Below are 27,944 nucleotides of genomic sequence, written 5' to 3'. Positions count from 1 at the left end.
ATAGGCGCGTTGAAGGATCACTTTTGTTTCCGCCCAGACGTTAATTCGTGTAACACCTAGAAGCAAACTCCATTTGTTATGGAAATAAACTTGAGATAAGTCTAATATTTTACGCAGCTAAACAGTCATGTACAGTTGCCTTTCAAGGTAAGTACTATGGTGCATGTAGTCCAAAGTAGTTAGCTATGTCATATTGCTGAGATTGTTACAAAGCTAGGTAACGACTGCTGCAAGCTAGTTCACAACAGCCAAAATACTGTGATGACCTTTGGCATACTTAGCTAGCTGACGTACATATTGTAGCTGTGTGTTACTTTGTAACACTGAATGGTGCAAAATAGTTTGCTACACAGGACGTTGGTGGCACCTTAATTGGGGAGGAATGGCTGGAGAAGAATAGGTGGCATTCCATTTGCCCCGCTCCTGCTGTTATGAGCCGTACTCCCCTCAGCAGCCTCCAATGGTCTTCTACGATGTTTAAAAATGAGCTACATTGTCAACAAATTAGAAATAACGGGGCGTGTTGTCAATCAATTAGCTAGATTTCCCATTTAAAACACTCTACATTGTCATTCATTCATTGCTTTTCAGGGGTTTGAGGACCAAAGGCAGACTATGTCCTGGTTATGTCTCCTCTCAGTCACCTCTATGGAACGTTGACCCGTGCACACACAGGCGTCCAGAACGCTGTTTACACTCAAGGACATCAGCAGGTAACCTATGGCAACCTTTTGCACACATTCTCTCAGGCCGAGCTAAGCAGCTGCCAATGGCATCCTACTTGATGAGCACTAGTGTGCACAGAAGACGACGATTGCCAAGTGCCTTTCCAGTTTTAGATGAAGCCCTTCAGCCAATTCACAATGACGTATTTGAGGCTAACCTACGAAACAGCCAGGCATGCCAAGAAAGGTAGGTCGAAACTCCATACACTTCAGCAATCTCAGTGTATCAACTAGTTTTCCATTTCTGCTGTATAGTATTAGCCTTCTGACCATGGTGGTACTTCCAGGTATATTGAATACATGGAGAAGGTGAAGAAGGGGGGTGGGGAGAATGCAGTAAAGAGGCACACCCAGAGAAACAAGAAGATGTTGGTTACGGACCGTCTTCGCATGCTGTTTGATGACGGATACTACTTTGAGCTGTCTCCCTTCGCTGGAATGGGCCTACCCTATGGAGACATCCCCTCAGCAGGCTGTCTCACTGGTAGAGGCTTCTCTGCTCTGTCAGTGACGGATGCTCTTAATGCATGCTTATCACTCAGAAATTTTAAATATCCAACCTGAAATTTGGCAGCAAGGAAACTGTCTTGTTCCAGTGCATTGTAAAACAATATGCATAAGTAAGAATGAGTTATACTCAGCCTTATTGCTTCATTATGCACTTCTTCACTGTTGCAGGTATAGGTAAAATCAACGGGTTGTGGTGTGTGTTTATTGCCAATGATGCTACTGTGAGTGGTGGTACAGCCTATCCCATAACCGTCAAGAAGCAGCTCAGAGCCCAGGATGTAGCTATCCAGAACCGACTTCCTTGTGTCTACTTGGTGGATAGTGGAGGTGCATTCCTTCCTCTTCAGGTATGAACTCAACTCATTGAGATTAATACAACTGATGAATGACTCAATGCGTAATTGCTTAGTTTACTCCATCCGCAGTCTGAGATTTTCCCTGATAAAAACCAAGGAGGACGTACTTTCTACAATGAAGCCATCATGTCTGCCATGAAGATCCCTCAGGTGAAACAGAAATGCTAAACATCCCATTGAAGACAATCCAAACACAATACATTCTACCCATGAATGTTGTATCTTACTCCCTCTAGGTATCCGTGGTTTGTGGGTCATGTACAGCTGGCGGTGCATACATCCCCACTATGGCAGAAGAGACTGTGATGGTGCACCGGATCGGGACGATTTTCCTGGGCGGACCGCCCTTGGTGAAAGCTGCCACAGGGGAAGAAGTCTCCCCAGAGAATCTGGGTGGGGCCACACTCCATGCAGAGTGAGTGAATGGAAAGCCTACAAACTCTCAAGTTCTCTATGAGATTCACTATACTACTATATCTGCACTAATAGGCTCAAACTTCACCTCCCCCTCCCCGTGCTGTTTCAGAGTGAGCGGCTGTGTGGACCACTTTGCCTCTGTGGAGAAGGAGGCCTATGAAACCACACGTAACATAATCTCTACCCTCAACTTTGAGCTGCCCGAGGAGGACGAGGCAGGGGTGGAGGAGCCTCTACATAGTGTGGAGGAGTTGATGGGTCTGGCCCCACGGGACTATGACCACAGCCTGGATGTCAAGCTGGTCAGCTCAACACACACTTAAATCAACAATCACATCTCATGGGGATGTTTTAGAATTACAATGAATTATTCTGTAACTTTTTTTTCTGTTCTTTTTTCTGGTCAGATCCTGAGTCGGCTGACTGATGGCAGTAAGTTCCAGGAATTCAAGGCTCGATATGGAACAACCCTTGTGACTGGTTTTGCCAGAATTTGCAGGTAAGAGTTGTTGATTGACACACAGTCTTGAAGTATTTACCCGTCCTCCAATGGTTTAGTAGATTGAGATGCCTTCTAGACTTTATCTTAGGGGTCAGACTTTTACATCTCCCTTCATTATGCATACATTTGAATGTATTTTATTGCTTCAGAAAGTAGCTGTATATTGGAACCTCTTAAAACCTCTATCCTCAGACAACATTAATTAACTGACACATTTTTGAAGCAGAATGTTTAACAAAAGAGCGTCAGGAGATTAACGGTTAACCCTGTTAATTTGCAAATTAGATTAGTGTGCTTCTGTGTTCCAACCAGTCAAATCTTTCCCTACCCCAACAAGAGTCAGATTAAGATGGGTAATGTTTTTGAATGAGAATGGAGAACACAAGGGAAAACAAGTCACTTCAGCCAGCTTTCATCTGCTTTTACAAAGAACTTCTCTGAGAGCAACTCGTTGCCATGGCAGCGGAATGTTCTAGATGCAGGTTAGCATTGTTCGTCATTAATCTTGTTCTGGAGGCAGCGCTGCAGAGTGGTCACAAGCTGACACAGTCATAAAATCTGATTTTAAACCTAACCACACTGCTAACCCTAATGCCTAACCGAAACATTTACAATATAGCCATGGCAATAAACGTCAACCTGCATTCTAGATCCCAGAGAGTATTGTGATTTTAATCAGGGTATGGTGCTCAAACAATTCATCAAGAAATTACTTGATCAAAACCCATATAAATCTTGATATAAAGTTTATTTCGCTTTGTATTCTTAAACTCCACTAAAAGTACTAAAATACAATTTGCACAATTGCTGTATGAAGGCAATACATTTTATTCAAGTTTAATGCCTAACTTGCAGTGTATATTTTTTCTTCAGGCATCAGGTTGGCATTGTGGCGAGCAATGGGGCGCTGACGCACAACGCATCATTAAAAGGCAGCCACTTTGTCCAGCTGTGTGACCAGCGAGACATCCCCCTGATATTCTTACAGAACACCATCCCAACGCCAGAGCTGACCCTCTCCCAAACCCAGGTATGGCACTGCAGCCAACCCTGAGCACTCACCACAGAATAAAACCACATTTTTCAAACAACAGGAATACCAACTCTCCAAAGAGAAACTAAAGACTCCATTACTCCGAATGTAAAACAAAGACTGGCGAGGAGGAGCACGGAGAGGCCTCTCAATATTCTTTTGTAAACGGACACTCCTGTGGAACTCAGTCAGCCATGTTAAATAGAACTATGATTAAAATCAGGTCTCAAAATCAATACAGCCATGTCATCAGAATGTTATGCTCTGTTGAACATGGTTGTGGAATTTCATGTCAGTGTGTTAACAAGTTTCTGCTGGTGTTACTCATGGACCAATCTGTTAACTATGTGTGTGTATGTATCCTCTCTTTACTCTAGGCAGAGACCAACACCAACAGACTGAAGGCTCAGGGTTCCATGATGTCAGCTGTGGCATGTGCCTCTGTTCCAAAAATCACCATCGTCATTGGGGGATGCCATGGCGCTGAAAGTTATGCTATGGTTTGTGCAATAGTTCCAGCAGTAGTCGCTGTATGAATTTGCCCAGTGCTTACACATCAATTCCCTTATACACTCAGTGGCCAGTTTTGCTGTATGCTGATGCCCGTTCGCAAAAATGTTTTGCTCCTATAGACTGAGTCACGTGGCTTGTTATATAAAGCTGGCAGACGGGCATCGAGTCATTCAGTTACAGTTCGATTGAACATTAGAATGGACAAAACGAGTGACCTAAGCGACTTTGAGTGTGGTATGATCGCTGGTGCCAGGCGTGTCGGTTACTGTAGCTCAAAAACATCTGGCCTCCTGGGATTTTCACGACGAATCCTGGTTCCTGTTACGTCATACTGATGGCAGAGTCAGGATTTGGCGTGAGTGGCATGAGTCTATGGCACCATCCTGCCTGATGTCAACGGCACAGACTGGTGGCGGTGGTGTAATGTTGTGAGGAATGTTTTCCTGACACACGTTAGGTCCCTTCATACCACTTGAGCAACGTTTCAATTCCCAAACTATTCAGGCTATTCTGTAGGCAAAGGGGGGTCCGACCCAGTACTAGATATGTGTACCTAATAAACTGGCCACTGAGTGTATTTTGAAAATACTAACTAAACGGGTCTCTCTCTTCTGTGTTTTTCTTTATCTAGTGTGGCAGGTCATTTGACCCAAACTTCCTATTCCTTTGGCCCAATGCCAGAGTGTCCCTGGTGGCCCCTGGTTACTCTGCAGCTCTGGCACAAGAGGAGGATGTTGAGAAGATCAATAAGAGGCATTTCTTTTGAATGAGCAGGGCCTTATATCTATTACAGCATATTGGATTACTGTCATTCATATTCCATTCACCCAGTTCAATGTAACGTCGATAGAATTTTCCCTATACCCATCATGAGGTTGCTACAACCTAGCCTATGAATGAAAGTTTACAATGTAGGTGCACAGGTTAAGAGAAATTTGACAGACATTGACACATTCAGTACCGCCTTGCACACTATTGCTTGCATCTAGCTGATCTAGGGTGTAAGCATTAGTCCAAAAGTTGCAAACAGGAGTTTCTAATAGACAGATTCAGATATGTTTAACCCCGTTTCATTCCGTTTGCTTTCATTTAAGATTATTTTTTTCAACAATCGGCAGAATGAATGCACCCCTGATCGCACGCAAACACAGTTCTATTTCATTGCAGCCACATACATTCAGCATGATCACTTTGATTGTTGTAGTATTCCTTATCGCATCTATGCACTCTCTCACCTTTTCCCTTCACTTGTGGACTTAAGTGCACAACACATCAGCTGTCTGTGACCAGGCTAAAAAACCTTTCCAAGCCAAACCGTCATATCATAACCGCTAACCGCTACACACAGCCTACATCCACCATATTATGTCATATAATGTCATATGCCAATCACGGCCGGATGTGACAGAGGCTACTGCTATTGAGGCTACTGTAGAACTTAATTGCAAAACAGTGTTTCAATTAACTATTGGTGACATGAATTTATTTAGTATAGTTTTATCTAAAAATGATCACTTTAAACATTTTCTGAAATTCACTGAGGATTGTTCTCCTTTCTCTGAGGAGCCTCCACTGCATAGTACGGTTTTTCATACAGGAATATGATTCATGTTTGGTTGTAAATGTCTCAGTGGATGTTAACAGGAGTGTTTATCCTTCTAGGTTGGAGAAGGAGAGCTCTGCATTCTTCTCGTCGGGCAGACTTTGGGATGATGGAGTGATTCTTCCCCAGGACACGAGGAAGGTAAATAACATATGGCATTTAGCAGAAGCTTTTATACAAAGCAACTAAGGCACACAGGACCAGGATTGATTTTAAATATCTGTAGAATCACAACTGCCACTTAGTAAGGTCACACAGTCCTGGCTGGTCCTCACTGACTGGAAGCAGATTTTGCGGTTTACCATGGAAATGTGGAAAAAACACTTACGTAATGGCATAGTTTAGTTGGCTGTGGCCATCACAAGTTGTTATTCTTGAGAATCTCTTCGCCTTTTGAAAGAAGTAGGGTTATTGAATGCTACTTGGTAGGTTATTAATTTTAAAAAATTTAGAAAGTGTTGCAAGTCCTTTATCTGTGAATCGTAATCAGTTTACACATGCCCATTACATTTTTTTCTTTCTCATTAGGTTTTGAGTGATTGTCTAAAAATCATCAAACAACAGGAATACCAACTCTCCAAAGAGAAAATAAGGACTCCATTACTCCGAATGTAAAACTTTTTTTTACAATTGTCTTTCTTAGAAAAAGGTCTGTTAAATCTGACAAAATGCCTTGAGGCCCTAATTACGTTAACAATGAAGTGCTGATCACAGAAAAAAACATTGGAGATTTGTAATAACATACAAATAAACGTAGCAGAATGTGTAAATACAACTTGAAACATGTACCATAGAAGGCAAAAAAAGTGTTGTCTTAATTCTTACATAGTGCCTTCAGAATGTATTCATACCCCTTGACTTATTTACACATTTTGTTACAGCCTGAATTCAAAATGTATTAAATACCCAACTACACACAATACTCCATATTGACAAAGGGAAAACATGTGTTTGTAAATGTATTTTAAAATGAAATACAGAAATCTCACTCACACCCGAGTCAATACATGTTAGAATAACTTTGGGCAACAATTACAGCTGAGTCTTTCTGGATTCATCAAGAGTTTTGCGCTCCTAGATTGTACAATATTTGCACATTTTAAATGTTAATCATTGCTAGACAGCCATTTTCTAGTCTTGCCAAAGATTTAAGGCGAAACTGTAATTAGGTCACTCAGGAACATTCAATGTCGTCTTGGTAAGCAACTCGTGTTTATTTGGCCTTGCGTTTTAGGTTATTGTCCTGCTGAAAGGTGAATTTGTCTCCATGTCTCTTGGAAAGCAGACAACCAGGTTTCTCAACAAAAAAAACTCCCTAGTCCTTGTCGATAAGCATACCCATAACACGATGCAGCCAGCACCATGCTTGAAAATATGGAGTGTTACTGATGTTGGATTTGCCCCAAACACAACTTTGTATTCAGGACAAAGTTAATTTCTTTGCCACATTTTTTGCAGTTTTACTTTGTTGCAAACAGGATCCATGTTTTGGATGAATTTTATTCTGCCCAGGCTTCCTTTTCACTCATTTATGTTAGTGTTGTTGATCCATCAGTTCTATCACAGCCTTTAAACTCTGTTTTAAAGTTGCCATTGGCCTCATGGTGAAATCCCCGAGCAGTTTCCTTCCTCTATGGCAACTAAGTTAGGAAGGACGCTTGTACCTTTGTATGACTGGTTGTATTATTACACCATCCAAAGTGTAATTAATAACTTTACCATGCTCAAAAGGATATACAATGTCTGCTTTTTTTGTTTTACCCATCTACCAATAGGTGCCCTTGGAAAACCTCCCTGGTCTTTGGATTAATCTGTGTTTGAAATTCAAGTGCTCGACAGAGACCTTACAAATGTTAAACACTATTGCACACAGGATGAGTACATGCAACTTGTGACACATTTAGGCTTGCCTTAACAAAGGGGTTAACATTTCAATATAACAATTCAATTTTGACATTATGGGGTATGTAGGCCAGTGACTCAATTTAATCCATTTTAAATTCAAGCTGTAACAAAATGTGGGAAAACTTTGTACATGGTTCCATTAAAGCTAATGAGCACTAGGCCTTTAGGTCGGAGTTTGAGGGTCAAGGTTATGACAGATACAACACTTGACCAAAAGTATGTGGACACCTGCTTGTGGAACATCTCATTCCAAAATCATGGGCATTAATATGGAGTTGGTCACCACTTTGCTGCTATATCAGCCTCCAGTCTTCTTTGAAGGTATTCCATTAGATGTTGGTGACTTGCTTCCATTAAGCCACAAGAGCATTAGTATGGTCTGGCACTGATGTTGGGCAATTAGGCCTGGTTTGCAGTCGGCGTTCCCAAAGGTCTTCATTGAGGTCAGGGCTCTGTGCAGGCCAGTCAAGTTCTTCCACACCGATCTTGACAAACCATTTCTGTATGGACCTCGCTTTGTGCACAGGGGTATTGTCATGCTGAAACGGCCCCAAACTGTTGTCACAAAGTTGGAAGCACGGAATCATCTAGAATGTCATTTGCTGTAACGTTAAGATTTCCCTTCACTATAACTAAGGGGAACTAGCCCAAACCATGAAAAATAGCCACCGACCATTATTCCTCCTCCACCAAACTTTATATTTGGCACTATGCATTGGGGCAGGTAGAGTTCTCCTGGCATCCTCCAAACCCAGATTCGTCCATCGGACTGCCAGATGGTGAAGCGTGATTCATCACTCCAGAGAATGTAGTTCTTGTGCTGACGTTGCTTCCAGAGGCCGTTTGGAACTCGGTAGTGAATGTTGCAACAGATATTTACACGCTACGCGCTTCAGCGGTCCCGTTCTGTGAGCTTGTGGCCTACCACTTCACGGCTGAGCCGTTGTTGCTCCTAGACATTTCCACTTCACAATAACAGCACTTACAGTTCACCGGGGCAGCTCATAACAGGGCAGAAATTTGACTGACTTGTTGGAAAAGTGTCATCCTATGTTGGTAGGATGCCCCATTGAAAGTCACTGAGCTCTTCAGTAAGGCCATTCTACTGCCAATGTTTGTCTATGGAGATTGCATGGCTGTGTGATTTTATATACCTTTCAGCAATGGATGTGGCTGAAATGGCCGAAACCACAAATTTGAAGGGCTGTCCACATACTTTTGTACAGTGTATATCACAACATTGACTTTGAAACTAAGCCACGAACAGGCTACATCAGTGATATAATGTTTATTTTTTTTAAACATCCCCAACAAAGGTTTTAGTATTATGATTGTCCCTTTCTCCTGTGGAGTGGTATTGTAGATGTGTTGAATGTAGTCCTAAGGCTTGTACATTCCATGGAAGGTGACAGGGATGATGACCTCCACCTCAGCCCGTGCGATCTCTGTCAGGTCTCTGGCATTGAGGATGAGGAGGTACCCTGGCCTCTGGTCTGCTCCAGGGTTCACCACGATGCTCAACAACACCCCTAGGAAGAGGGAAAAGAGCAGTGTCACAACTACAAAAAGAGAATCCTCCCACCTCAAGTTGTACAGTATTGGTATGTCGGCCTTTTACATCACACTAAGGTGGATCCTGCTTAGGTAAGTCATGCTACCTGATCAGTTAATGTTAAAGACCACAGATTGTGCCTCCTGTCTATCATGATATTATAGAATCGCCTAAAATCCCTCTGTTTACCGTCATCTTCCTCCACTGAATCTGGGGTCTGCACAAAGATGGGCTCTGAGGGGTAAGAGTCTGGCTCCTGCCACACCCACGTATCCTTAGTCTTCACGTTCAGTTTGCAGATCTAGAGCATGACACAATCAAAAACTTACTTCCAGAATGACTGTATTAGCAGATTAGTCTAATCATCAGACTTGGCTAATGCATCACCAGCGTTCCTGTCTGCATGCTATACTCACCCTGTCAGGGATGAAGTGGTTCAGGCCCAGTCCATAGGCATAGCTGTAGTTCTTCCCAGAGAACTTACTGTAGTTGATCTGAGGGAACTCGAAAGCTGCAATGATAAAGGAATTCAATTGACTGATTCAATCGAATGAGGGAAATCTTATGACAGATGGACAGATATTTAGTGGCATTCGATGGTATAAGAATAGGGGAGCCCTCAAGGTTTAATGAAACAAGCTGCGTGTGTGTTACCTTGTCGTGGTCCAGAAAACAGAACCTCGGGCTCCAGCCAGATGGTTCCATCGCTGCGCATCACTGCAGTGGCTGTGGTGTACGGAAGGGATATCATATTCTTCCCCTGTTCCTCCTGCAAGTTCAAGTACAAACAGGAAAAACTTAACTGATTTAGTCCTCTATCCTGAGAGGATAACATCAAAGCAGTGATAACTCCTTACTCCAAAAATAACAAGATTAAGGCCACAACACTTACCTTGTGGACGTCCATGGGCAGAACGTATCGCCGGACCTCTGGCTGAGGTGCCCTCATAGCAGCTTTCTTCACTTCCTCCCAGTTCTCCCGCAGGTTGGCCAGATATAGGTAGTTGTAGACAAACTCATGACTAAAATTGAACAAGAGAAAGAGGCACTGGATAAGTGTCTTGTACATATGTTCTTCAAGTCATTACAACAACCGGTCAGTATTCACCCTTTCCAAGTACACAGGTCAACAACGATGAAGCCATCGTCCTCATAGCTGTTGATGTGATGGAAGAGATTGAAGGCAGAAGTCCTGAATTTATGCTCTATGTATTCAGCTGGGTCCTTTGTAGCCAGATGGAACCATGTCTAGATGAAAAGGTATACGGTTAGCTAGTGATGAAGACAGAGATTATTTTAGTATCAATAATCAACATTGAAATGCTAACAGGCCTTGAATACAGTTTGATAATAGTGGTCTAGGTGTTCCTTTACTTACGCCCATGGTTTCGTTTGACTCAAAGCAATCCATGTAATTTGTGCCCCAGATGCTCCAAGCGGTCAAGAATTTTAGAAGGTTTATCTTCACTGGAGTCTCAACGAAGACAAAGTAGTTTTCTGTCATTCCAAAGCTGATGGAGGCAGAAAAAGTAGTTAATACATTTCATGTGCAAGAATGTTACACGTGAGAATGTGAACTCCAGGGGCCCAGTTTTCCAAAAGTTAACAATCAAGTAAATGATTTGTCTGTTCTATGTATTTAATCCTATAGGTGAAAACCAGACATAACTTTTGAAAACTGTATCCTGACAATCAGCAATGTCACTAACCTGTGAACATAGGAGGGCTTGAATCTCTCACTGCTGGGGAGCTGCACAAGAACCTTGGACTTTGCAATGGGATCTGACTTGTCTGAAAACAAGAATCACAACCAGATAGCCATTTGATTTAGGGACATCTCACTTGCAGAATATAGTATCAATGGTGTATACAGAACAAACCTTTCGGTGTGGGAGGAATTTTGACAATGTTGTAGGCCAGTGACATATTCTTCCCAAAACAGTTCCCAATGTTGTACACCGTTCCGTCACTTTCAATGTGTGGATGAGCCGTCACTCCATTGACCGAGAGGTAGTCACACAGGTCCACCTGGAGAAAGAGTTTGTGAGACTTTCTTTGTGACGAGAGTTCTTATGTTCACTCAATCTGATGTCAGCTAGAGGGAGCAGCACATACCCTTTTCAGAGTCTCCAGTGTGTCTGGGTCCACTTTGGTGATGTAGTTGGTTTCTGTGCAGGCATAGAAATCCTCACCAACAGGGTACACGTTCACTAAGCAATTATCTGTCACCTCAATCCCTTTGAAGTAGGTGAAAAACCTACAAAGACAAGAATGGACAATTTGAATGTTGCGTCTAATAACTAAGTCATGACCCATGAGTGTTTAACTTGATTATCATAAAATGATAGCAAATCACCTTGAGAAGATATTTTTGCAAGGATCTGGGTAGGCTGCTGTTCCAAACTCAGTGATGACCACTCTTTTCTCTGTCATGGCTCGTACATAGGCATCTGTTTTGACAAATCTTTAGAGAAACAGTAGTTAAAAACAATAATTACAACCAATATCATTTAAACATGTAGCTTGGAACATACAGATTGGAAATCGATAGGCCCACTTCTGTTTCAGCTCTTTCCAAAGCTTTTCAGAGCAGCAGTAGGTCACTGTGTTTTAGTATTCACTGTTTTAATGAGAAACAGTCCTCACTGAGGTTTCTCAAAACATTCCAGTCAAATTTATGGGCCGAGGGGAACATTTCACAAAACTGCACAACTACCACCAGTGTGTAGTGTAAAATTATTGCATGCCCTCATAAAATATATATTTTACTACCTCACGGTTGAAAAGTGTTACACATCACTGAAGTCAACACACAGAGGGGCTTACTTCCGATAGTATGTCACATGGCCGTTCTTTAGGTCAAACTTGTGCATGAGGGCCTGGCCATCAAAGAGGTGGTAGAAAGGCTCAGCCCCCACCTCAAACAGGCCGGGTCCAAGACGCAACAGACTGCCGCTCAGCCATTCTGGGATCACACCTGAACACAGCATGAAATGATCCATGTTACCCTGTTGTGCTCACTCCGCTCTTAACCGCCATAAAACCCCAAACCTTCTCGCTTGTAAACCAAAGGGTAGTGGAGTCTCAGACCTGTTCCTCACATACCTACAACCACAGCAGGAATAGGCTCATTCAACTCTTCACATGTCTCAAAGATTTTCTTGTAGCCACCAGCCGGATGCTCAATTCTGAAAACCGAACAAAATTACTCCATCAAATAGAAACATCTATTCACATGAAATCCTAGGCTGCTGATCCAACTAATCTTTTCAGACCCAAAAACACACCTCATTATTGCCTAAATAATGTTTTAGTTAAAAATTTAAATAAATCTGACCAGAAAAAAAAAATGTTCAACTGCTTTACACTAGCATGCAGCAAAAGTAATGAGAAAAATGCTTTGATCTAAAAGCTTTGCACAAGAACAGTTACTCAACTTACTTTTCATAACTGACAGGAGTATGTATGCAAAAAGAGGTAGTTTACTCACCAACTTATATTCTTGTATGGTGAAAAAGTTGTGAAGCTAAGGAAAATGTATAAAAGGAATTACTCACCGACTAACCATTTTCCTATTGACAATAAACACAGCTTGTGTGCAGGAAATCAGTCTGAACTGTGGAGTGATCAGCAGCCTTTATAGACACTGTTAGATTCCCAGGCAGAGCGCCGGGAGTTTGAGAACCTCCCCCCAAACCAATCAGAGGTCTCTGAAACAAGAATCCCTTTGTACCCAGACCATTCACTTTCCATGTACTTTTAACCCACCGCCCTAATACTCCTCCTTCAGGAATTTCTCAGCGTAATTAAGACCAGAACCACATTTGCTAACCTGAGCCCACCAAACATACCTAAATCAAGAGAAAAAACAAGGAAAGTAATGTACTTCATTATGCAATATCTTTCTTGCTTGTATCAAATGTTTTGTACATGTCAGAGAAAGATGTTCCCACAGTATTTAGAACTAATTGGATGGATTCCAGATTAATTTAACTCAAATTTTTACAATAATCTGTGTAGGCACCCACACAGAGGGTGTTTAAGGTGCACATGTATGATTAACAGGGGTCTTCCTTTTCTTTATCCCGATCTAGAGGGATGAAGGTCAGTTGAGGTCAGACTCAGAGGGACACGCAATTCATCATCTTCAGTTTCAATGCACTTAGAATTCTAACAGCAGAGCTCTGCCACATTCACCAGGTGTAGTGCAAAGATACATGGAATTCTGTGTCAGAGTTAACACTGTCTCTCCCTTCTGGTGCCAGACAGACAGTACAAGGACACGGAGGTAAACAAATATGACTAAATAAACCCCATCCTAGAACACTAATAAAGGCAAGTACATTTGCACAATTCGTAAAGAGGATTTTGTTTTACAGTTGAACACTTTATTGTCAAGAACGTTGCATAGTAAACAGATGTTTTGCGGGGAAATAACAATACAAGTCAAAGGGTAAACTGATATGTAATTGATGGCTCTTCCTTTGAGGTTAGGTATACAGCTATAAAGAGGTATTGAGAAAATGCATCTAAATGAGTCCAAAAGTCTCCCTTGTAGGTTTAATACTTCATAAATGGCAATAAAAATACATATTTGTCAAGTATATATATTAACCATTGTATTGACTGGTCTAAACTACTGTTAATTTAAAAATGACAGAAAATAGTGCAAAACTTCATTATCCCAAATGGCAGAACATAACTTGCCAGGATTTTTTTTTTTTAATAAAATCCCACACCAAAAATATACAATAAAGTAGTTTGAGCTCAACTTTGAGAGAATATTAATGGAATAAAAATACAGAGAAGCGACGTGTCAAAACATACACAGAAAAACATGAACAAAGTTAAATTATAAGCATTTCATACAACCCTATGAAAATAAACTAGGTAGACTAATACCATGCTTAACAATAAAATGAATCCCTGGAAAACGCAAATGCTTGAAAGTTTAAATTCTGTACTTTGTCAATTGAAGTGTATAAATCTGGATCCATTTAAAAATAAATCTATCAGAATCGACTCCCAAATTGTCATTTGCTTACAGGTTCCTCTTCAGGCTCACTTATTATACTCCCATACGAGGTCATCATCAATCCCGAATAAATTATTTGGTGCACTAAAGATAAATACTGCAGTATTTAGAAATTACACACACAAAAACATTACTTAACATAAAACATGCATAATTCAACCCTAAAGACAAATGTTACATAGTTGCAGTCTAAATTGTGGTGGTCCCCACAGTAGTTTCCTCCCACCTTCCTACATTTAGCTGCCAGGTCTAGTTTCAAGCAACAACAAAAATATTCCACACAAACAGTTGCCTCCCAATTGTACCATCAGTTTCTAATTCCAAAAGCTTTTGGTTTCTTCATACTTATCAGCATTGGAGGTTTGATCTTTGGTTTATCTTCAAAAAGCTGCGCCTCGCTCTCAGTCGTTGGAAATCGGCGAGCGTAGATGTCTGTATACTGCCTCTGAAACTGATGATACAAAAATGTATTAGCTTTAGATTAACACTTTTTTGGGGGTGGGGGGGGATAAATTGTACACAAATGTGCAGTGAGATTACATTTGTACATTTTAGTCATTTAGCAGACAGTCTTGAGTGATTTACAATAGTGAGTGCATACATTTTCGTACTGTGTAGTGAGATAAGAGAATATGAAGAAAGTGTTCACACAACATGCCGTCTAACTTGTTACCTGCTTGAGCTTCTTCTTCTTGTCCTTCACAGACATGTTCTTGTCTTTGACCAGGCTCTCCAGCAGGTCAGCGATGGCAGCCTGGGACACACTCAGCTTCTGCTCCTCAAACTCCTCGGTACTGATCTGTCTGCAGAAGGAGTAGATGGGCATGGGGGCCCCCACACCACCACTACCTGGGTAGGTTATCTAGAGGAGGAGAGGATAGTTACACTTTCAACACGTCGCGGTCTACTTTCTTTAAAGGTAGACTCAGCGATATGACGTAGATGCACAAAGTAAATAGAATAGTGGGTCAATTTCCACAACTAAGAGCATTGAAGCGAGAGGCTAAATTTCTCCGCTGTTTTGGTCCCATAGCTAGCACATTGAAAACAGCGTGAAGGGAACTTCCTTCACCGGGAAGTCTTGCATCTTGCTCATCGCAATAGCTAGTGTTGCTCATGGCAGCGTTATTTCGTTGAGTCTACGTTTAAAATCAATGAAAATTCTATTTCATGACAACTCACGTAACCAACTATGGTATGTAATAGATACCTTATAAGAGTGACAGTATTATACCTGTACTTTTCTGAGGTATACCAGGTGGTCTCGAACAGCGTTCTGCAGATAGACTGGCACCTGGAGTATCTCCTGGTGGTGATCCATGAGGAAGGAGACCAGTCTGGTGGCCAGAAGCTCATCCAGGTCCACCTCTTCCTCACAGCCCAGCACGCAGCGAGAGAACGTATGCACCATCTGGAAACACAATGGGATTGAATAATGGAGTTGAGGATATGTTCAAATCAACACGCAGAATTGTAAAACCTGTGTTTCTCTCAGCCCTCACCAATGTGCGTGTTCCTATGGCGTCATGGAGCCGAGGCATGTCCACATTCTGACTCATCCGGGAGATCATTCTCATCAGCAGCTGGAGCTTCCTCCGGCTGGCAGGGGGCAGCAACAGGGTGCAGAGCTGCAGAGCCTCAATGGCCACCCGCTCCAACTGAGGTTGGAGGAGACCTTCACACATATACACAATCACACTACTGTACACTGGAATCGCATGTATTCAACCCTTGATATGCATCAGATCAAAACGATGCATACACACCACTAGGACTTGAGGCTAATGAAATGCATTGAAGCGGATTAAGCATCTGTGTGATTTCACTTGGAAGATTAAATCAATATCTCAATGGCAAAAAGCCCTTGCTTCTCTACAGCAAGAACTGCATTAACTATGGGCACAAGTTATTAAATGTAACGTCATCATTAAATGTAATTGTATAGGCATAATACGTTAAACAGGGCAGTTTGAAGTTCTGGAAAGTATCCAGATGATTACAATTGAAATGCTTGCAGTGATAACCTTCTCTTAAAGGACAATTAGAGTCTCACCCCATATTAGTGCAAGCCCAATGAGCAATGTTAGGCCAGGTGTTAAGACATGCAAAAGCACAAACACAAGCATACAGATGTAGGCTTACTTTGCTCGGAACTCAGACGGCGTGCATAAGTGAACACAGAGGGCAGAGCAAGGGTTGGCCTGGACAGGTCCAGAGAGCTCTGACAGCGCCTGCTAACAGAAGGCCCAGCTCTGAGGTCTCGGAGGTCCATGCTGCTGGCCCTCAGGTTGAGCAGACTGGGACCCCTCAGGCCAACAGTGGAGGAGGAGTCTGGCTTCACGGTGATCTCTGCTACAGGGGCGTTAATACTGAAACAGCTGGCAGACATCCCTCTGTGCTCAGCTATATCCAAACAGGTACCAATGCTCCTAGTGCGCTTGGGCTTCTGACTGACTGAGAGGTTGTCCATTGGTAGTGAGATGCTGCTTCTGACACCCTCGCTTTTGGAGCTGTGAGTGCTACCCTCTACAGACATCACACCTGAACTGGTGTTGCAACTGGGAGTTGCCATGGTGACAAAGACTTGAGGTTCAGAGTAAGGGTAGCTGTCTAAAACAGACATAGAGTCAGTTTTATTCTGAGGTGGGGTGCTGTACTTGCTGCCACTGTTACTTTTGCAGGACACCAGACTCTCTGTAGACTGGAACAACATGTGTTGGGAGCATGAGTCAGACTCAGCTGATTCATCCAAGATTCTCCCCAGGGAGCAACTACTGGGTCTTCTGAGCCTAACTGATGAGGCTCCACTGCTCTCTGACCGTACAAGACTCGGAGAGCTGCCTCCCAGGACGTCCCCAGAACTGTCCCTTCGGCCTGTCAGACCCATCTGGGGGACCCTCCCGACACAGCCTGTCTTCAGAGCTGCAAACGTGGACTGGGCCTTTGAGCTGAATACCTCTCTCATTGGTGAGTCGCCCTCTTCAAAAGCCTCTTTTCGAATTAAGCTCAACAGCAGACATTCCGTTGATTTGAACAGGTTAACAGCACCGTTCATGTGAGGGTTTTTTGCAGGCTGGGGGTAGCTGGGCTCCTCTTGGTTTTTTCGCTTTCCTCTTTGAGTTTTAGGAGCCACAATGTAGCCACATAAAACTAGCAAGAGACCAGACAAAAACAAAAACAACACTTGTGAAGCCGGCAGGACATAAACAAGGGAGTTGGCACATTGTGGGGAAAGGGAATAGCTAATTGGACACACATGAGTTAGTTATAACAAATGTCACAGTCAGCCACAGAGCAGTCGAGTCACATCCTCTGTTAGGAGGGAAATAACACAAACCAGTTGCAGTTTCATGCTGCTTGTATCTGGTCAATCTTATTGTTCAGTTGCAGAGTGGAGACAAGACAAACTAAATCTTATCCAATAGAGCTCTTATAAAAAATTTGAAAGTTCATATAGAAGGATGAATACTAGTACAGTAAACTTTTTAGAACATTTGCCTGAATTCAATAACCACACCTGAGATTTGTTTACAAATGACTGCAAATGTTGATAGCTTAGTTGCAAAAGATGGAAAAATTACATTATAGGTTAATTCAATCCAGGTTTTAGTAACACTTTAGGTTAGAGAGGAACAGGGAAACCCAAAAAATTAAGTTTGTCAAACCATTTCACCTCTAACACTGCATTCAATTTTAAAGCTTGCAAAATGCATACATACCCAAGATGTTGACAAACAACTCATAGTACTCAAATGTAAGAAGTGGCTGAGGGAGGCTGTAGAAGTAGTCAGAGACCGTTTTAAACACATCCCTCTCAAACCCAGGATAGGATGGCTGGTTGGAATCATACTTCGGCCCTAGAACGGGTTCAGTGACATTTTTTAGATGTTGGTCTGAAAACATAGCTCTCATATTGAGAGCCTAGTCTTGTTTTGTGTAAGGTGAAATCTATTTCTCAATACAATATGCCACTAAAACAGTTGAGTAAAATCTTACTTACAGTTCGCAAGACATTTCATTGCAGACAAGACCCAGTGTGGGAGGTCATCTGTGGAGAAAAGGCTAATAAATGACCATGCATCTTACATTTTGCGTACACACAGTGCAGATATAAATCAGAGAAAGAATAGGCTATACCAGTCTTGTCCTCAAGTGTAACAACCCCATGCTTGTTCACATTGGTCATGTTGTACACAATGTTTTGAGAATTGATGTGTCTTGGATCCAAAACATCCTCAAGCGCAGTCAATCCCAATGTTTTCTGAAGGCTGAAAGAATAAAGAGGCAATGTAATAAGGATCTACTCATTAAAATGTTTAAGAAGGATTTAAAATAAATGAAGAGTGAATCTTACTGTGTGAGAGTGATGCCTCTCCAAACATCCTGAATATCTTCCTCTGTTAGTGCTCTGGCCTGGACCACTTCAATCACAGGCTCAGTCTCCATATCTTCTTTTGATGGATCCACATTTTCCTGTGAGAAACAATTTCTCAGTCAATTATGTGAGCAAATCATACCGGGGGCACAATAGGAGACCATTTTCTAAAATATCAACAATACTTACTGTAGTCTCCTTGTCAGGTTTCTTGGAAGTCCTACATTTGAAGAAGCCTTCCTTTTCTTTCATTGAGAAACTCTTCTTTACTGATGCAGGCCCTGACACAGGTGGGCGATGGGGAATTGGTTTCAAAGGAGATGTTGAAGCAAACCTAGGACAGCAAATGTGAAATAATACAATTATTTCAATGAAACACTCAAAAAGATTACTCAGGCCAGAGATGGTAGAGAAAGCGAGATATCCCACTCCCTCATTCTTTCGGGGTGGGATCACACTGGTCTGCTTATTGCCCCCACCCCGCGGAAGGGGTTCCCCAGAGATTGTAGAGAAAGGAGACATCTCCCTGGCTCAATTTCTGGTGGGCAGGGACAATACACACACGCCATGGCTTAACGTGACCACACCCCCGAGTAAGGTGCAGCCTTAGGGTACTCCCATGTTAAATTGCCTACTTTAAGCATAAGCCGACAATGTTTATTCTTTTATTGTATCATTCTATAAAAATTGTGGAAATTCTTGGTTGGTCATCTAACATACTTCCATGTCGTCTTAATCAACAAACTACATCATACCTAAAACACTTTCATTCTAGACGAAAAAATGTTAGCATGAACAGAGACTGTTGCATGGAATGTATGTCACGATTATCAGCCAAAGAGACAATTCCAACAGACTTTCTTCAATTAGCTAGCCCTGCTTTTAAGATGCTGAAAAGCTGTTGTGTACCGTTTTGTTTGAATGGAGAAAAGACTTAATCAAAGTTTAATCAACTTCCCAAGGACCAGGTCAGACAAACCTTATGGTTTCAGGCTATTGATGATGGAAAGCTGTGGGCTCCAGTTACTCGGTACATTTGTGTGTTCAAGCACTTAATCACCGGTAAATTGCTTTGCATAAAGCTTGCTAGTTAGCTTGTAGTATGGACTAGTGAGCTGTATCTGTCCAAATAACAGCTATAATATTCTTCTGTATTTTAATATTTATGCAAGCCTGGAGATTCCACCAAGTAGGTGTAAACATCGCCATATAGGCTACTTTTGTTAGGGCCATTTGGTAAGGTTGTATGCCCAGCTGGACTCCGGCAAGTTGAAAGGACATATAGGCAAGCCAACAAGAAGCAACTCTTTCAAATAACTACACTGTTCAAGGGTAGGCAAAAAGTGGAAGTAGTTACGCGACTAGCGAATTAGATCGAGACTAACTTCTCTCGCTAGCCAGACAGCTAACCAACCGGCGAAAAAGCTAGGGGTTAACAAACAATGACATAAGTATAATGTGACATCTTTTCTGTAAGTGTTAGCAGGTCGGGTAACAAATTAGAGTTGCAGAATAAGTATCATGCAAATAATTTGTTGTGACAGCCAAGTATGTTAATTATCGACATGCCCGAAAACATTTATTGAAAAAAAAGGGGGAAAAGTGTCCGTTTGCTTAGGATGATGCCAAAGTTAGGCTAATTACATGGGAGTAACCTACTCGGGGGCGTAGTCACCTTAAGCCACGCCTTGCTGTGTATCTATAAGTAGACCAAATCCAGCTGTCCCCCCCTCGAGTGAGAATGTGAAAGATTATGGAGGAACCGTGAGCTCATGCGGGAAAGTATGTTACCACGAGAGAGGGAATGCCCACTTATATGCTGGCTGTGGTCTACAATTTTTTCAATGGTAAACAGCCTGATTGAACTATTTATTCACCGTCTAGGATTTAGGCTACCTGTAGAGATGGCTGTTGTCTTCCAAATCTTCTGAACCCCATCTGCCCTTCACATTCTCGATCACATGATTTTTGAGGAACTTCTTCAGCAGTTGGATAGTCTGTTGTCTGGTGACATCTGGTCCAAAGTTACTATTGTTCCTGAGCAGTTCGTGTAGCCAGTCGACAGCTGCTATGGCAGTAAAACAGTTCCCATACACTCTAAAGTGTTGTCGATGTTTCCGCAGAGGCATCCCTGCTCGGAATAGCTTTGTGACTTCATTCCACTGCAAATTAAAATTGTTTTAGCTAGCTATATACACACACAGTACTTTCAAAAGATGAGCTAGTTATCTGTAACATTACATATTGTTTAAAGGTGCAATCTGCAGGTGATACATACATTTTTGGACTTGTGTGAATTAATTATGTACCCATTGATTCTTGAAGAATATAACATACCTCATGAGCTTTGTTTAACTGTCATACCCCATCAGAACCCAAAATATAAGCTTGTTTTACTGTAGTTGATTAACCAGCCTGTAATACACAAATTTGTGCAAAATCGGGTAAACGTTCCTTACAAGCCAGAATTTTGAATAAAATTACATTTGCACTTACTCTACCGGTTGTCTGTGAGGTTTGTTCAATTTTGTATTCAGATTTCAATATATAAAAAGTGGATTTTTCTCCACCCTCCCCTGATTCAGAATATACAATTTTTATTGTCATGGCATGCTTGGTTCAATAGCTACTGACGAGCAAAAACCGAATATCCTATGTAAAACTGACTTTACCTTGGTGCCAAACCGAACCATATACATACCTCTCTAAAAAGTATTTCATAAGTATATTTTGTCTCAAATTTCGAGCCACTGAAGTACAAACAACCTGTAGAGTAAGTTAAAATGTAATTGAATTCAACATTCTTACTTGTAAGGAATATTTACACACAAATGTTTTCAGAATGTATATACACCAATGAACTGTATCACAGCGGGACAAGTTTTACTCCAGTGTTTGTAAACAAAATAACACTTCATAGAACTATAAATGTAACACTATATAGCCTAAAAACATGATCAGTTTGGTATAATGGATAGTCATAGTCAGTCTTTGCATCCATTGCTCTCAAACTCTAGGCTGTGAACGTTTAGAAACGTCAATCATCGCTTGAGATATTGGATTTCGAAACATATGGCCCTTATCTTTCAGTAGAAAGAAATAATCCTTCAAATAAAACAGATACACTTACTGTAGCAGTTTTTCACACATCCATACAGCTATGGGTGACTCCATCCAACAAAACTACCCTTCTGCTACACTTCCAGAATTACGCTTACACACAGGTGGTCGCCTCGTCTTCCACAAGTGCTGTAACATTTAGATATGGCCATGTGGGAACAACTTATATTTTCATGATTTATCGCCGAAATTAAAGTTACGGTCCTTGCATCCAAAACAATACCTCGTTAATTTTCTGATTGTTAAATGCCCCCGCGCTCAAATTTCCCCCATACAGAAGGACACCTTCATCCAATGACTCGTAACGTTATGTGTAATGGAATTGAGAGTCGTGATCAAGGGCTACCATAGTTTTGTCTTAATTTGAGTGGTTACAATTCTTCAGCCCCATCACTCATCTTTCTACCGAAACAAGGGCGGGGAGTGTTTCAACTGCTAATTGCTGATGTGATATCATCCTGACGTCAAATCAGAAAAGGAAAACGATCAGGGATTTGTCACTAACTAGCTAATCCTCAGTAACATATTGCTGGCCTAAAATCTGTAGGGCTGTCCGACTCTGGAAAAAACAACACCGATAAGACAGCGTTACATTGTGAGTGATTTGCACAGTTCTAGCCAGCTTGCAGCATAGTTAACGTTAGCCAGCCAGTCAGCCAACCAACCCACCAAAGTTGCAACATACTAACGTTAGCTAACTAGCCAGCCTATTTGCCCAAATTGCAGCATAGGTAACTAGGTTGCCCAATTTACACCATAACTAGTTAGCTCGTTTCCCCAAGTTGTAACGTTAGCATAGCTAGCATCGTAACACTAGTTAACGGTTTAACGTTAGCTAGCTAACTTCACAAAAAGAAAAAGTGTACAAGAAAAGCTTACCAGTTTTGTCGCCCTGTAAGGCCCAGGAGTGACAATATGATTACTCATCATATCAACGTGCAAACAACCCAAATTATTGTAGTTTGTTCGTTATCGGTGCCACACTGTCGATGCAGCGACCAGTGGCATTCCACACCGTTTAAAATTACGAGCTTTCTTCTGGAGGCAGCTGATTGGACAACATCTTTGTCATGTGACTATTCATAAGGCTGGTGGACAAATTACACAAAAGAGTACTGTGGGATCCAAACAAATAGGCGAGACCTTTGGCGAGAATCATGAATGATTACGCAAACACAGGCAACAATGTATGTAATTTTTATTAGAGATTGTCAAAATGATATCATGTAGCAGTGAATTCTGAGAAGCATCACTTTTGAGAGAAACAATTGAATGTAGACTGCCACCTAGTGCATACAGTATGACCCCACAACAAACAGAGCAGTACAGTAGCCTACAAAACTAAAATACGTTAATACAGTTTGTTTAGTTTACTTAACAACATTTAACTATAAATACAGTGAGCCGATACTGTAAACATGAACATATATAAAACAGGGATTATAGCCATTCATGAGACGTAAAGTAACCATTCATGAACAGGCAGGTACTGTTCTTTGATGTGATTGGCATCAAACTTTGTGACTGAGTTTTTAGTTTTCTGAACTGTCTACAACAAAGCTGTTCATTAAATGCTGGTGGCTAAATTGTGCAAATGGTCCTAAATATTGAAATGAAAATGAAAACTCCAGTATTGAAAGAGGGACGAAAATTAGGTATTTTTGGGAAGCTGACAGAAGGAAGCAAACTAGTGTGGTTTCTGCTCAGATCTTCAGAGGAGGAGGAGGCAGCTTCAGTACACACAGTCCCTCCTGCTGAGCTCTGCAGGACAGGAAGCTCTAATACTATCATCTCATCACCGGCCTCCACTGTCCAGGGTTACTGCCTCCCCCGGGCCCATTGTTCCACACACTCATTCATCCCATTAATCCATCCGCAGGATGAACCTACTCCACAGAGTAGTAGATGCTGGTTCCCGTAGACAAGTCCTCCCTTATTCACCAACATTTATATTATTCCATAACTTAAACCTGGAGTCTAATCATATTCAGCTATACTTTTTTATTGATGTACCTTTCGTCAGGACATGGGAAAGGTAGTAACACAGCAGAGAACTGTCGTGTGGGAATAACAACTGTAATCACGTGTATAAAACCATAGAATCTCCTTCCCCCTGTGTAATATCAGGATAACAATGTGTAATTTGGGTATTTTGATAATGGTTTCTTATAGCATAGATCTTTGTAAAACCTTCAAAAAACAATATGATGATGGCTAATGGTGAGGAGGGTGAGTTTGACAGATGGGTGGGAAAACAGAGCAAGTGGCTCTACTTTGTATAATAAAAGGCCTGGGTGAGTTGAATTACAGTGGGACACAGCTGGATAGCAACACTGTCTGTAAATCATCTAATAAGGGCCTCTCCTTTTGTTTCTTTGAGAAGGTTTCTGAACTTTGCTTCTACAATGTGCTAATGACGAATAAACCAATGCATATACTGTTTTAAAAAAAAAATACATCTAGCACAGAGGAAACAGTGATATTAAATGGAAATGGTTTTCAAATCAAATACAATTTTATTGGTCACATACACGTGTTTAGCAGATGTTATTGCGGGTGTAGCGAAATGCTTGTGTTTCTACCTCCGAGAGTGCAGTAATATCTAACAAGTAATATCTAACAATTTCACAACAATACACACAATACACACAAATCTAAAGTAAAGGAATGGAATTAAGAATATATGAGTATTTGGACGAGCAATGTCAGAGCAGTATAGACTTAGATACAGTAGAATAGAATACAGTATATACATATGAGATGAGTATTGCAAAATATGTAAACATTATTAAAGTGACTTGTGTTCCATTACTAAAGTGACCAGTGATTTAAAGTCTATGTATATAGGGCAGCAGCCTCTAATGTGTTACTGATGGCTATTTATCAGTCTGATGGCCTTGAGATGGAAGCTGTTTTTTAGTCTCTCAGTCCCAGCTTTGATGCACCTGTACTGACCTCGCCTTCTGGATGATAGTGGGGTGAAAAGGCAGTGGCTCGGGTGGTTGTTGTCATTGATGAACTTGTTTTGCCTTCCTGTGACATCGGGTGTTGTAGATGTCCTGGAGGGCAGGTTGTTTGCCTCCGGTGAGGCGTTGGGCAGACCGCACCACCCTCTGGTGAGCCCTGCGTTTACGGGCAGTGCAGTTGCCATATCAGGAGGTGATATAGCCCGACAGGTTGCTCTCAATTGGGTGTCTGTAAAAGTTTGTGAGGGTTTTAGGTGCCAAGCCAAATTTCTTCAGCCTCCTGAGATTGAAGAGACTCTGTTCCGCCTTCTTCACCACACTGTCTGTGTGGGTGTACCATTTCAGTTTGTCAGTTTGTCAGTAGCCTCTTAACACCTCCTGCAGTGTGTTATCCAATTAGGCATTGCTGTGACACAAAAGATGAAATGTAAAAGGAGGGAGGTTAGATACACATGATAAAAAGGTTTAGGGTAGTGCTTTAGATTTGCTAATGTCAGGACTGATTGTAAGAAAAGATTGAAAATGAATAGATGGGTGTTGCATTGTCCAACAGTAATAGGAAAACAAAAACACTAAACTAGTTCCTGTGTCTTTTACACATACACCTCAAATCTCAAAACTTTGAAGACTTGCACAACTTGAGACACAGGGTTGGAGAGGTTACTTTCTAAATGTAATCAGTTACAGTTACTATTTACCTGTCCAAAATTGTAATCAGTAATGTAACTTTGGAATTTACCCAAACTCAGTAACGTAATCTGATTACATTCAGTTACTTTTATATTACTTTCCCAATAAGAGGCATTAGAGGAAGACAAAAATGTATGTTACCAATTGAACAACATCTATTGCAGGATAAATCAATGTTAAAGTTTACATAGCTGGCCATACATGGATGTTACATTTTACTTTATGGGTTGGTTTTGTAGGCTTCTTCTAACCCATCGTTTTCTACTACATATAGTAATACAATTAAATTATATCTTTACATTAATATATATCATTTGTAAGTCCAAAATGGATGTAGCAACTACAGATTGCCCCTTTAAGTCTATCAAAAGTGTGTGAGTTTGAGCATGTGTCCATTAGACCTATGGATTTTATTTTTCAGCAGGAATTAGATTGAGCAATAAAAGTCCCACTTTTATTCCATAGGCTGGGATCCGCACTATGCAGCTGTTGCAAGAGCATATTTTTCACTAGCTGTCCACTGGTTTAAAAATCAATGATTTATAGGCAGCTTAAACTTCTTGAATTCAACCATTATTGGGTTCAAATTCACATTTAGATTTGTGAACAGCCATCCACAGCAACCACAATCCGTAACATGCTGACCACACAGCTCGCATCACGTGCGCGAGCGTTGCAAAATAAATGTACACATACATGTTATTCAATTATTGCACCTAGACTGCTCACGTGCGTCAACGAGCATCTGCGTAGCCAGGCACTAAAACAGAACATGGTTCTATTTGTGACACTTGAAGCGCTGCAAGTCCCGCCTCTCCCATCTCCTCATTGATTTTTAGGAGCATATACCCACGTGGTTGAATGAAAGATGAACTGAGGTTCACACTCCAATGCAGTTGGTAGTGGTAATGCCTCTTAAAGTTGGTTGCCAACCGCCATATAAAGTCCAAAGAAGAAGAAGCCTGAAGGAGGAGAGATTACTAGAAACAAATTCGGTTTACCCTTTTATCTGTGGATTAATTGTTGGTGTAGAGGACCTTGTGCATTTCAGGTAAAATGTGATTGACATCAATGTGCTATGTAGATATCAATAATAAGTGATATCCGTATCGCTGTAGACTACACTACTGCTGTCATCCTTACCTCCAAGCTTTTATTCAAGTTGGATAATCTTTGGATACCGACAGCAGTCGCACCATTGGAAGACATAGCTTGGACTGTAGCCTATGTCGCCTACAAAAGCCTATTCCTGCTTTTTTCCCGCGATCCATCAAACACATTTGGTGTGTCATGATAGTGGTCTCTGACTTGGGGTCAGACTAACTCAGGTGGAACAAACTTAAACTTGCGTCTTTTTTCAATGCTGATTTGAATGTCATTGAGAAAATAGAGAAGTGTCAAAGATTTTTTTCCGCAAACATCCTTTCTGAATTTAAAAGTAATCCTCGAAGTAATCATTTCGTTTTTCAAAAGTATCTGTAATCCGATTACAATATTTTTCCCCGCAACATAACGGATTACAGATACCGTTTTTTTGTAATCCCTTACATGTAATGGATTACATGTAATTCGTTACTCCACAACCCTGTTGAGACAACACGTTGTATCTAAAAGCTTCTGCTGTACACTAGTCATATTGTCCAAGATGCAGACGTCCTCATTGAAATGATTTGTAACACATCCTCATGCTATGTCTCCTCTGCCTTTACATCACCTTCACTTAGGTCCATGTATGACATATACCTCGTGTATGAGTAATGTACAGCCTGTAGGATGCATTGATGCTTTATTTTCATACTCCATGCTTGACCCAGATCTGTTTGTACTCTTGCCATGCTCTGCAGCTAATATGTTTTGCATATATTACTCACTGCAACCATCCCCAACAAGTCACCACCAGACCCTCTTTAGCAGTGATCTAGATCTGCAGAGTAATGTCTATTGCAGTAAGAGAGGTATATGTCATACATGGACCTAAGTGAAGGTGATGTAAAGGCAGAGGAGACATAGCATGAGGATGTATTACAAATCATTTCAATGAGGATCACTGTGCAATAGCTCTTGGCCAGCAGTGGACGATTATGGCCTCATATAAACTACAAGTGTGGCCCTCAAATTATGTTGGAATGAAAGCTTCACTATGTCTTTGGCTGCGGTGAGTGAGGAGGGGTGTGTAATACACAAATATATGATACAGTGGTTAATGTTTTGACTTTGATTGAATAGCATGTATCTAATGAGTACACCATGCATGCATCTCTCTTCTAAAGGTGCAACATTGAAAAGTAAGTTAGTAACCATCAATTATTTGGTATATAAGTAACAATTCATATTCAGAGGTTCTTGAAATATTCAAAATTCTGAGTTCATAGAAACATTTCAAACCGGCTTGGAGTCAAGGACTAAAGACCATCAGCTGTTAACAGTTTTTATCACATCGCTTCTCCACTTTCCACATATCAGTCTGTTGCTAAGCAACTGTAAAATAAAACAGTAAACCTCAAGTCAGATAACCTCCTACCAATCACCCTCCACTTCATATTCACAGCATAGATATGGGCCTTTCGATTATTACATAGGAGAGGGGCGATTTGAAGGGGAGTGATTATGATGGCATTTTTCACAAGGGACATACAATTCTA

At 41.3% G+C, this 27,944-nt stretch overlaps 3 protein-coding genes across 6 annotated transcripts; 1 reads left to right on the top strand and 2 right to left on the bottom strand.

Annotated features, from left to right (window-relative positions):
* Positions 1-19: 19 nt before the first annotated feature.
* On the top strand, positions 20-6,580 carry si:ch211-198n5.11 (methylcrotonoyl-coenzyme A carboxylase 2). 3 transcript variants are annotated; one of them, XM_039002519.1, is made up of 13 exons: positions 20-147; positions 750-912; positions 1,013-1,209; positions 1,404-1,582; positions 1,661-1,741; positions 1,828-2,006; positions 2,118-2,310; positions 2,416-2,507; positions 3,384-3,540; positions 3,921-4,043; positions 4,688-4,809; positions 5,719-5,800; positions 6,188-6,580. In XM_039002519.1, the coding sequence occupies exons 2-13, from the start codon at positions 770-772 to the stop codon at positions 6,272-6,274; spliced, it is 1,635 nt and encodes a 544-aa protein (XP_038858447.1). In that variant the 5' UTR covers positions 20-147; positions 750-769; the 3' UTR covers positions 6,275-6,580. The 3 variants fall into 3 exon arrangements, with proteins under 3 accessions (XP_038858447.1, XP_038858446.1, XP_038858448.1); XM_039002518.1 differs by having other exon boundaries at positions 592-912; XM_039002520.1 differs by lacking the exons at positions 20-147; positions 750-912 and having other exon boundaries at positions 1,121-1,228.
* A 2,169-nt stretch (positions 6,581-8,749) lies between these two features.
* LOC120055213 (retinal Mueller cells isomerohydrolase-like) lies at positions 8,750-12,408 on the bottom strand. Its single transcript, XM_039003134.1, has 14 exons — positions 12,404-12,408; positions 12,222-12,304; positions 11,943-12,093; positions 11,473-11,580; positions 11,232-11,373; positions 10,997-11,144; positions 10,826-10,907; positions 10,495-10,627; positions 10,225-10,364; positions 10,009-10,138; positions 9,771-9,885; positions 9,533-9,627; positions 9,306-9,417; positions 8,750-9,093 (listed from the first exon to the last, which is right to left on the bottom strand). The coding sequence occupies exons 1-14, from the start codon at positions 12,406-12,408 to the stop codon at positions 8,945-8,947; spliced, it is 1,593 nt and encodes a 530-aa protein (XP_038859062.1). The 3' UTR covers positions 8,750-8,944.
* A 1,074-nt stretch (positions 12,409-13,482) lies between these two features.
* depdc1a (DEP domain containing 1a) lies at positions 13,483-22,653 on the bottom strand. Of its 2 annotated transcripts, XM_039002516.1 has the most exons (12): positions 22,526-22,653; positions 20,423-20,688; positions 18,716-18,860; positions 18,506-18,624; positions 18,289-18,419; positions 18,152-18,199; positions 17,871-18,008; positions 16,294-17,301; positions 15,654-15,826; positions 15,386-15,562; positions 14,825-15,013; positions 13,483-14,602 (listed from the first exon to the last, which is right to left on the bottom strand). In XM_039002516.1, the coding sequence occupies exons 1-12, from the start codon at positions 22,574-22,576 to the stop codon at positions 14,459-14,461; spliced, it is 2,589 nt and encodes an 862-aa protein (XP_038858444.1). In that variant the 5' UTR covers positions 22,577-22,653; the 3' UTR covers positions 13,483-14,458. The 2 variants fall into 2 exon arrangements, with proteins under 2 accessions (XP_038858444.1, XP_038858445.1); XM_039002517.1 differs by lacking the exon at positions 16,294-17,301.
* Positions 22,654-27,944: the final 5,291 nt, after the last annotated feature.

Source organism: Salvelinus namaycush, chromosome 10, assembly GCF_016432855.1.
Source record: "Salvelinus namaycush isolate Seneca chromosome 10, SaNama_1.0, whole genome shotgun sequence".
NCBI lineage: Eukaryota > Metazoa > Chordata > Actinopteri > Salmoniformes > Salmonidae > Salvelinus > Salvelinus namaycush.
The sequence above is the reverse complement of the archived record's forward strand: the minus strand, read 5'-3'. Positions and strand labels throughout refer to the sequence as shown.

Coding starts and splice junctions, on each gene's coding strand:
- si:ch211-198n5.11 (XM_039002518.1), top strand. CDS start 128: ATGTACAGTTGCCTTTCAAG. Junction 1,210..1,403: donor CTCAGCAGGCTGTCTCACTG/GTAGAGGCTTCT, acceptor TCACTGTTGCAG/GTATAGGTAAAATCAACGGG. Junction 2,508..3,383: donor GGTTTTGCCAGAATTTGCAG/GTAAGAGTTGTT, acceptor TTTTTTCTTCAG/GCATCAGGTTGGCATTGTGG.
- LOC120055213 (XM_039003134.1), bottom strand. Junction 11,145..11,231: donor CACTGGAGACTCTGAAAAGG/GTATGTGCTGCT, acceptor CTCTTTCTCCAG/GTGGACCTGTGTGACTACCT. Junction 10,365..10,494: donor AGTCAAACGAAACCATGGGC/GTAAGTAAAGGA, acceptor CTTTTCATCTAG/ACATGGTTCCATCTGGCTAC.
- depdc1a (XM_039002516.1), bottom strand. CDS start 22,576: ATGATGAGTAATCATATTGTCACTCCTGGGCCTTACAGGGCGACAAAA. Junction 18,420..18,505: donor AGAGGCATCACTCTCACACA/GTAAGATTCACT, acceptor TTATTCTTTCAG/CCTTCAGAAAACATTGGGAT. Junction 15,563..15,653: donor CCATAGGAACACGCACATTG/GTGAGGGCTGAG, acceptor TTGTGTTTCCAG/ATGGTGCATACGTTCTCTCG.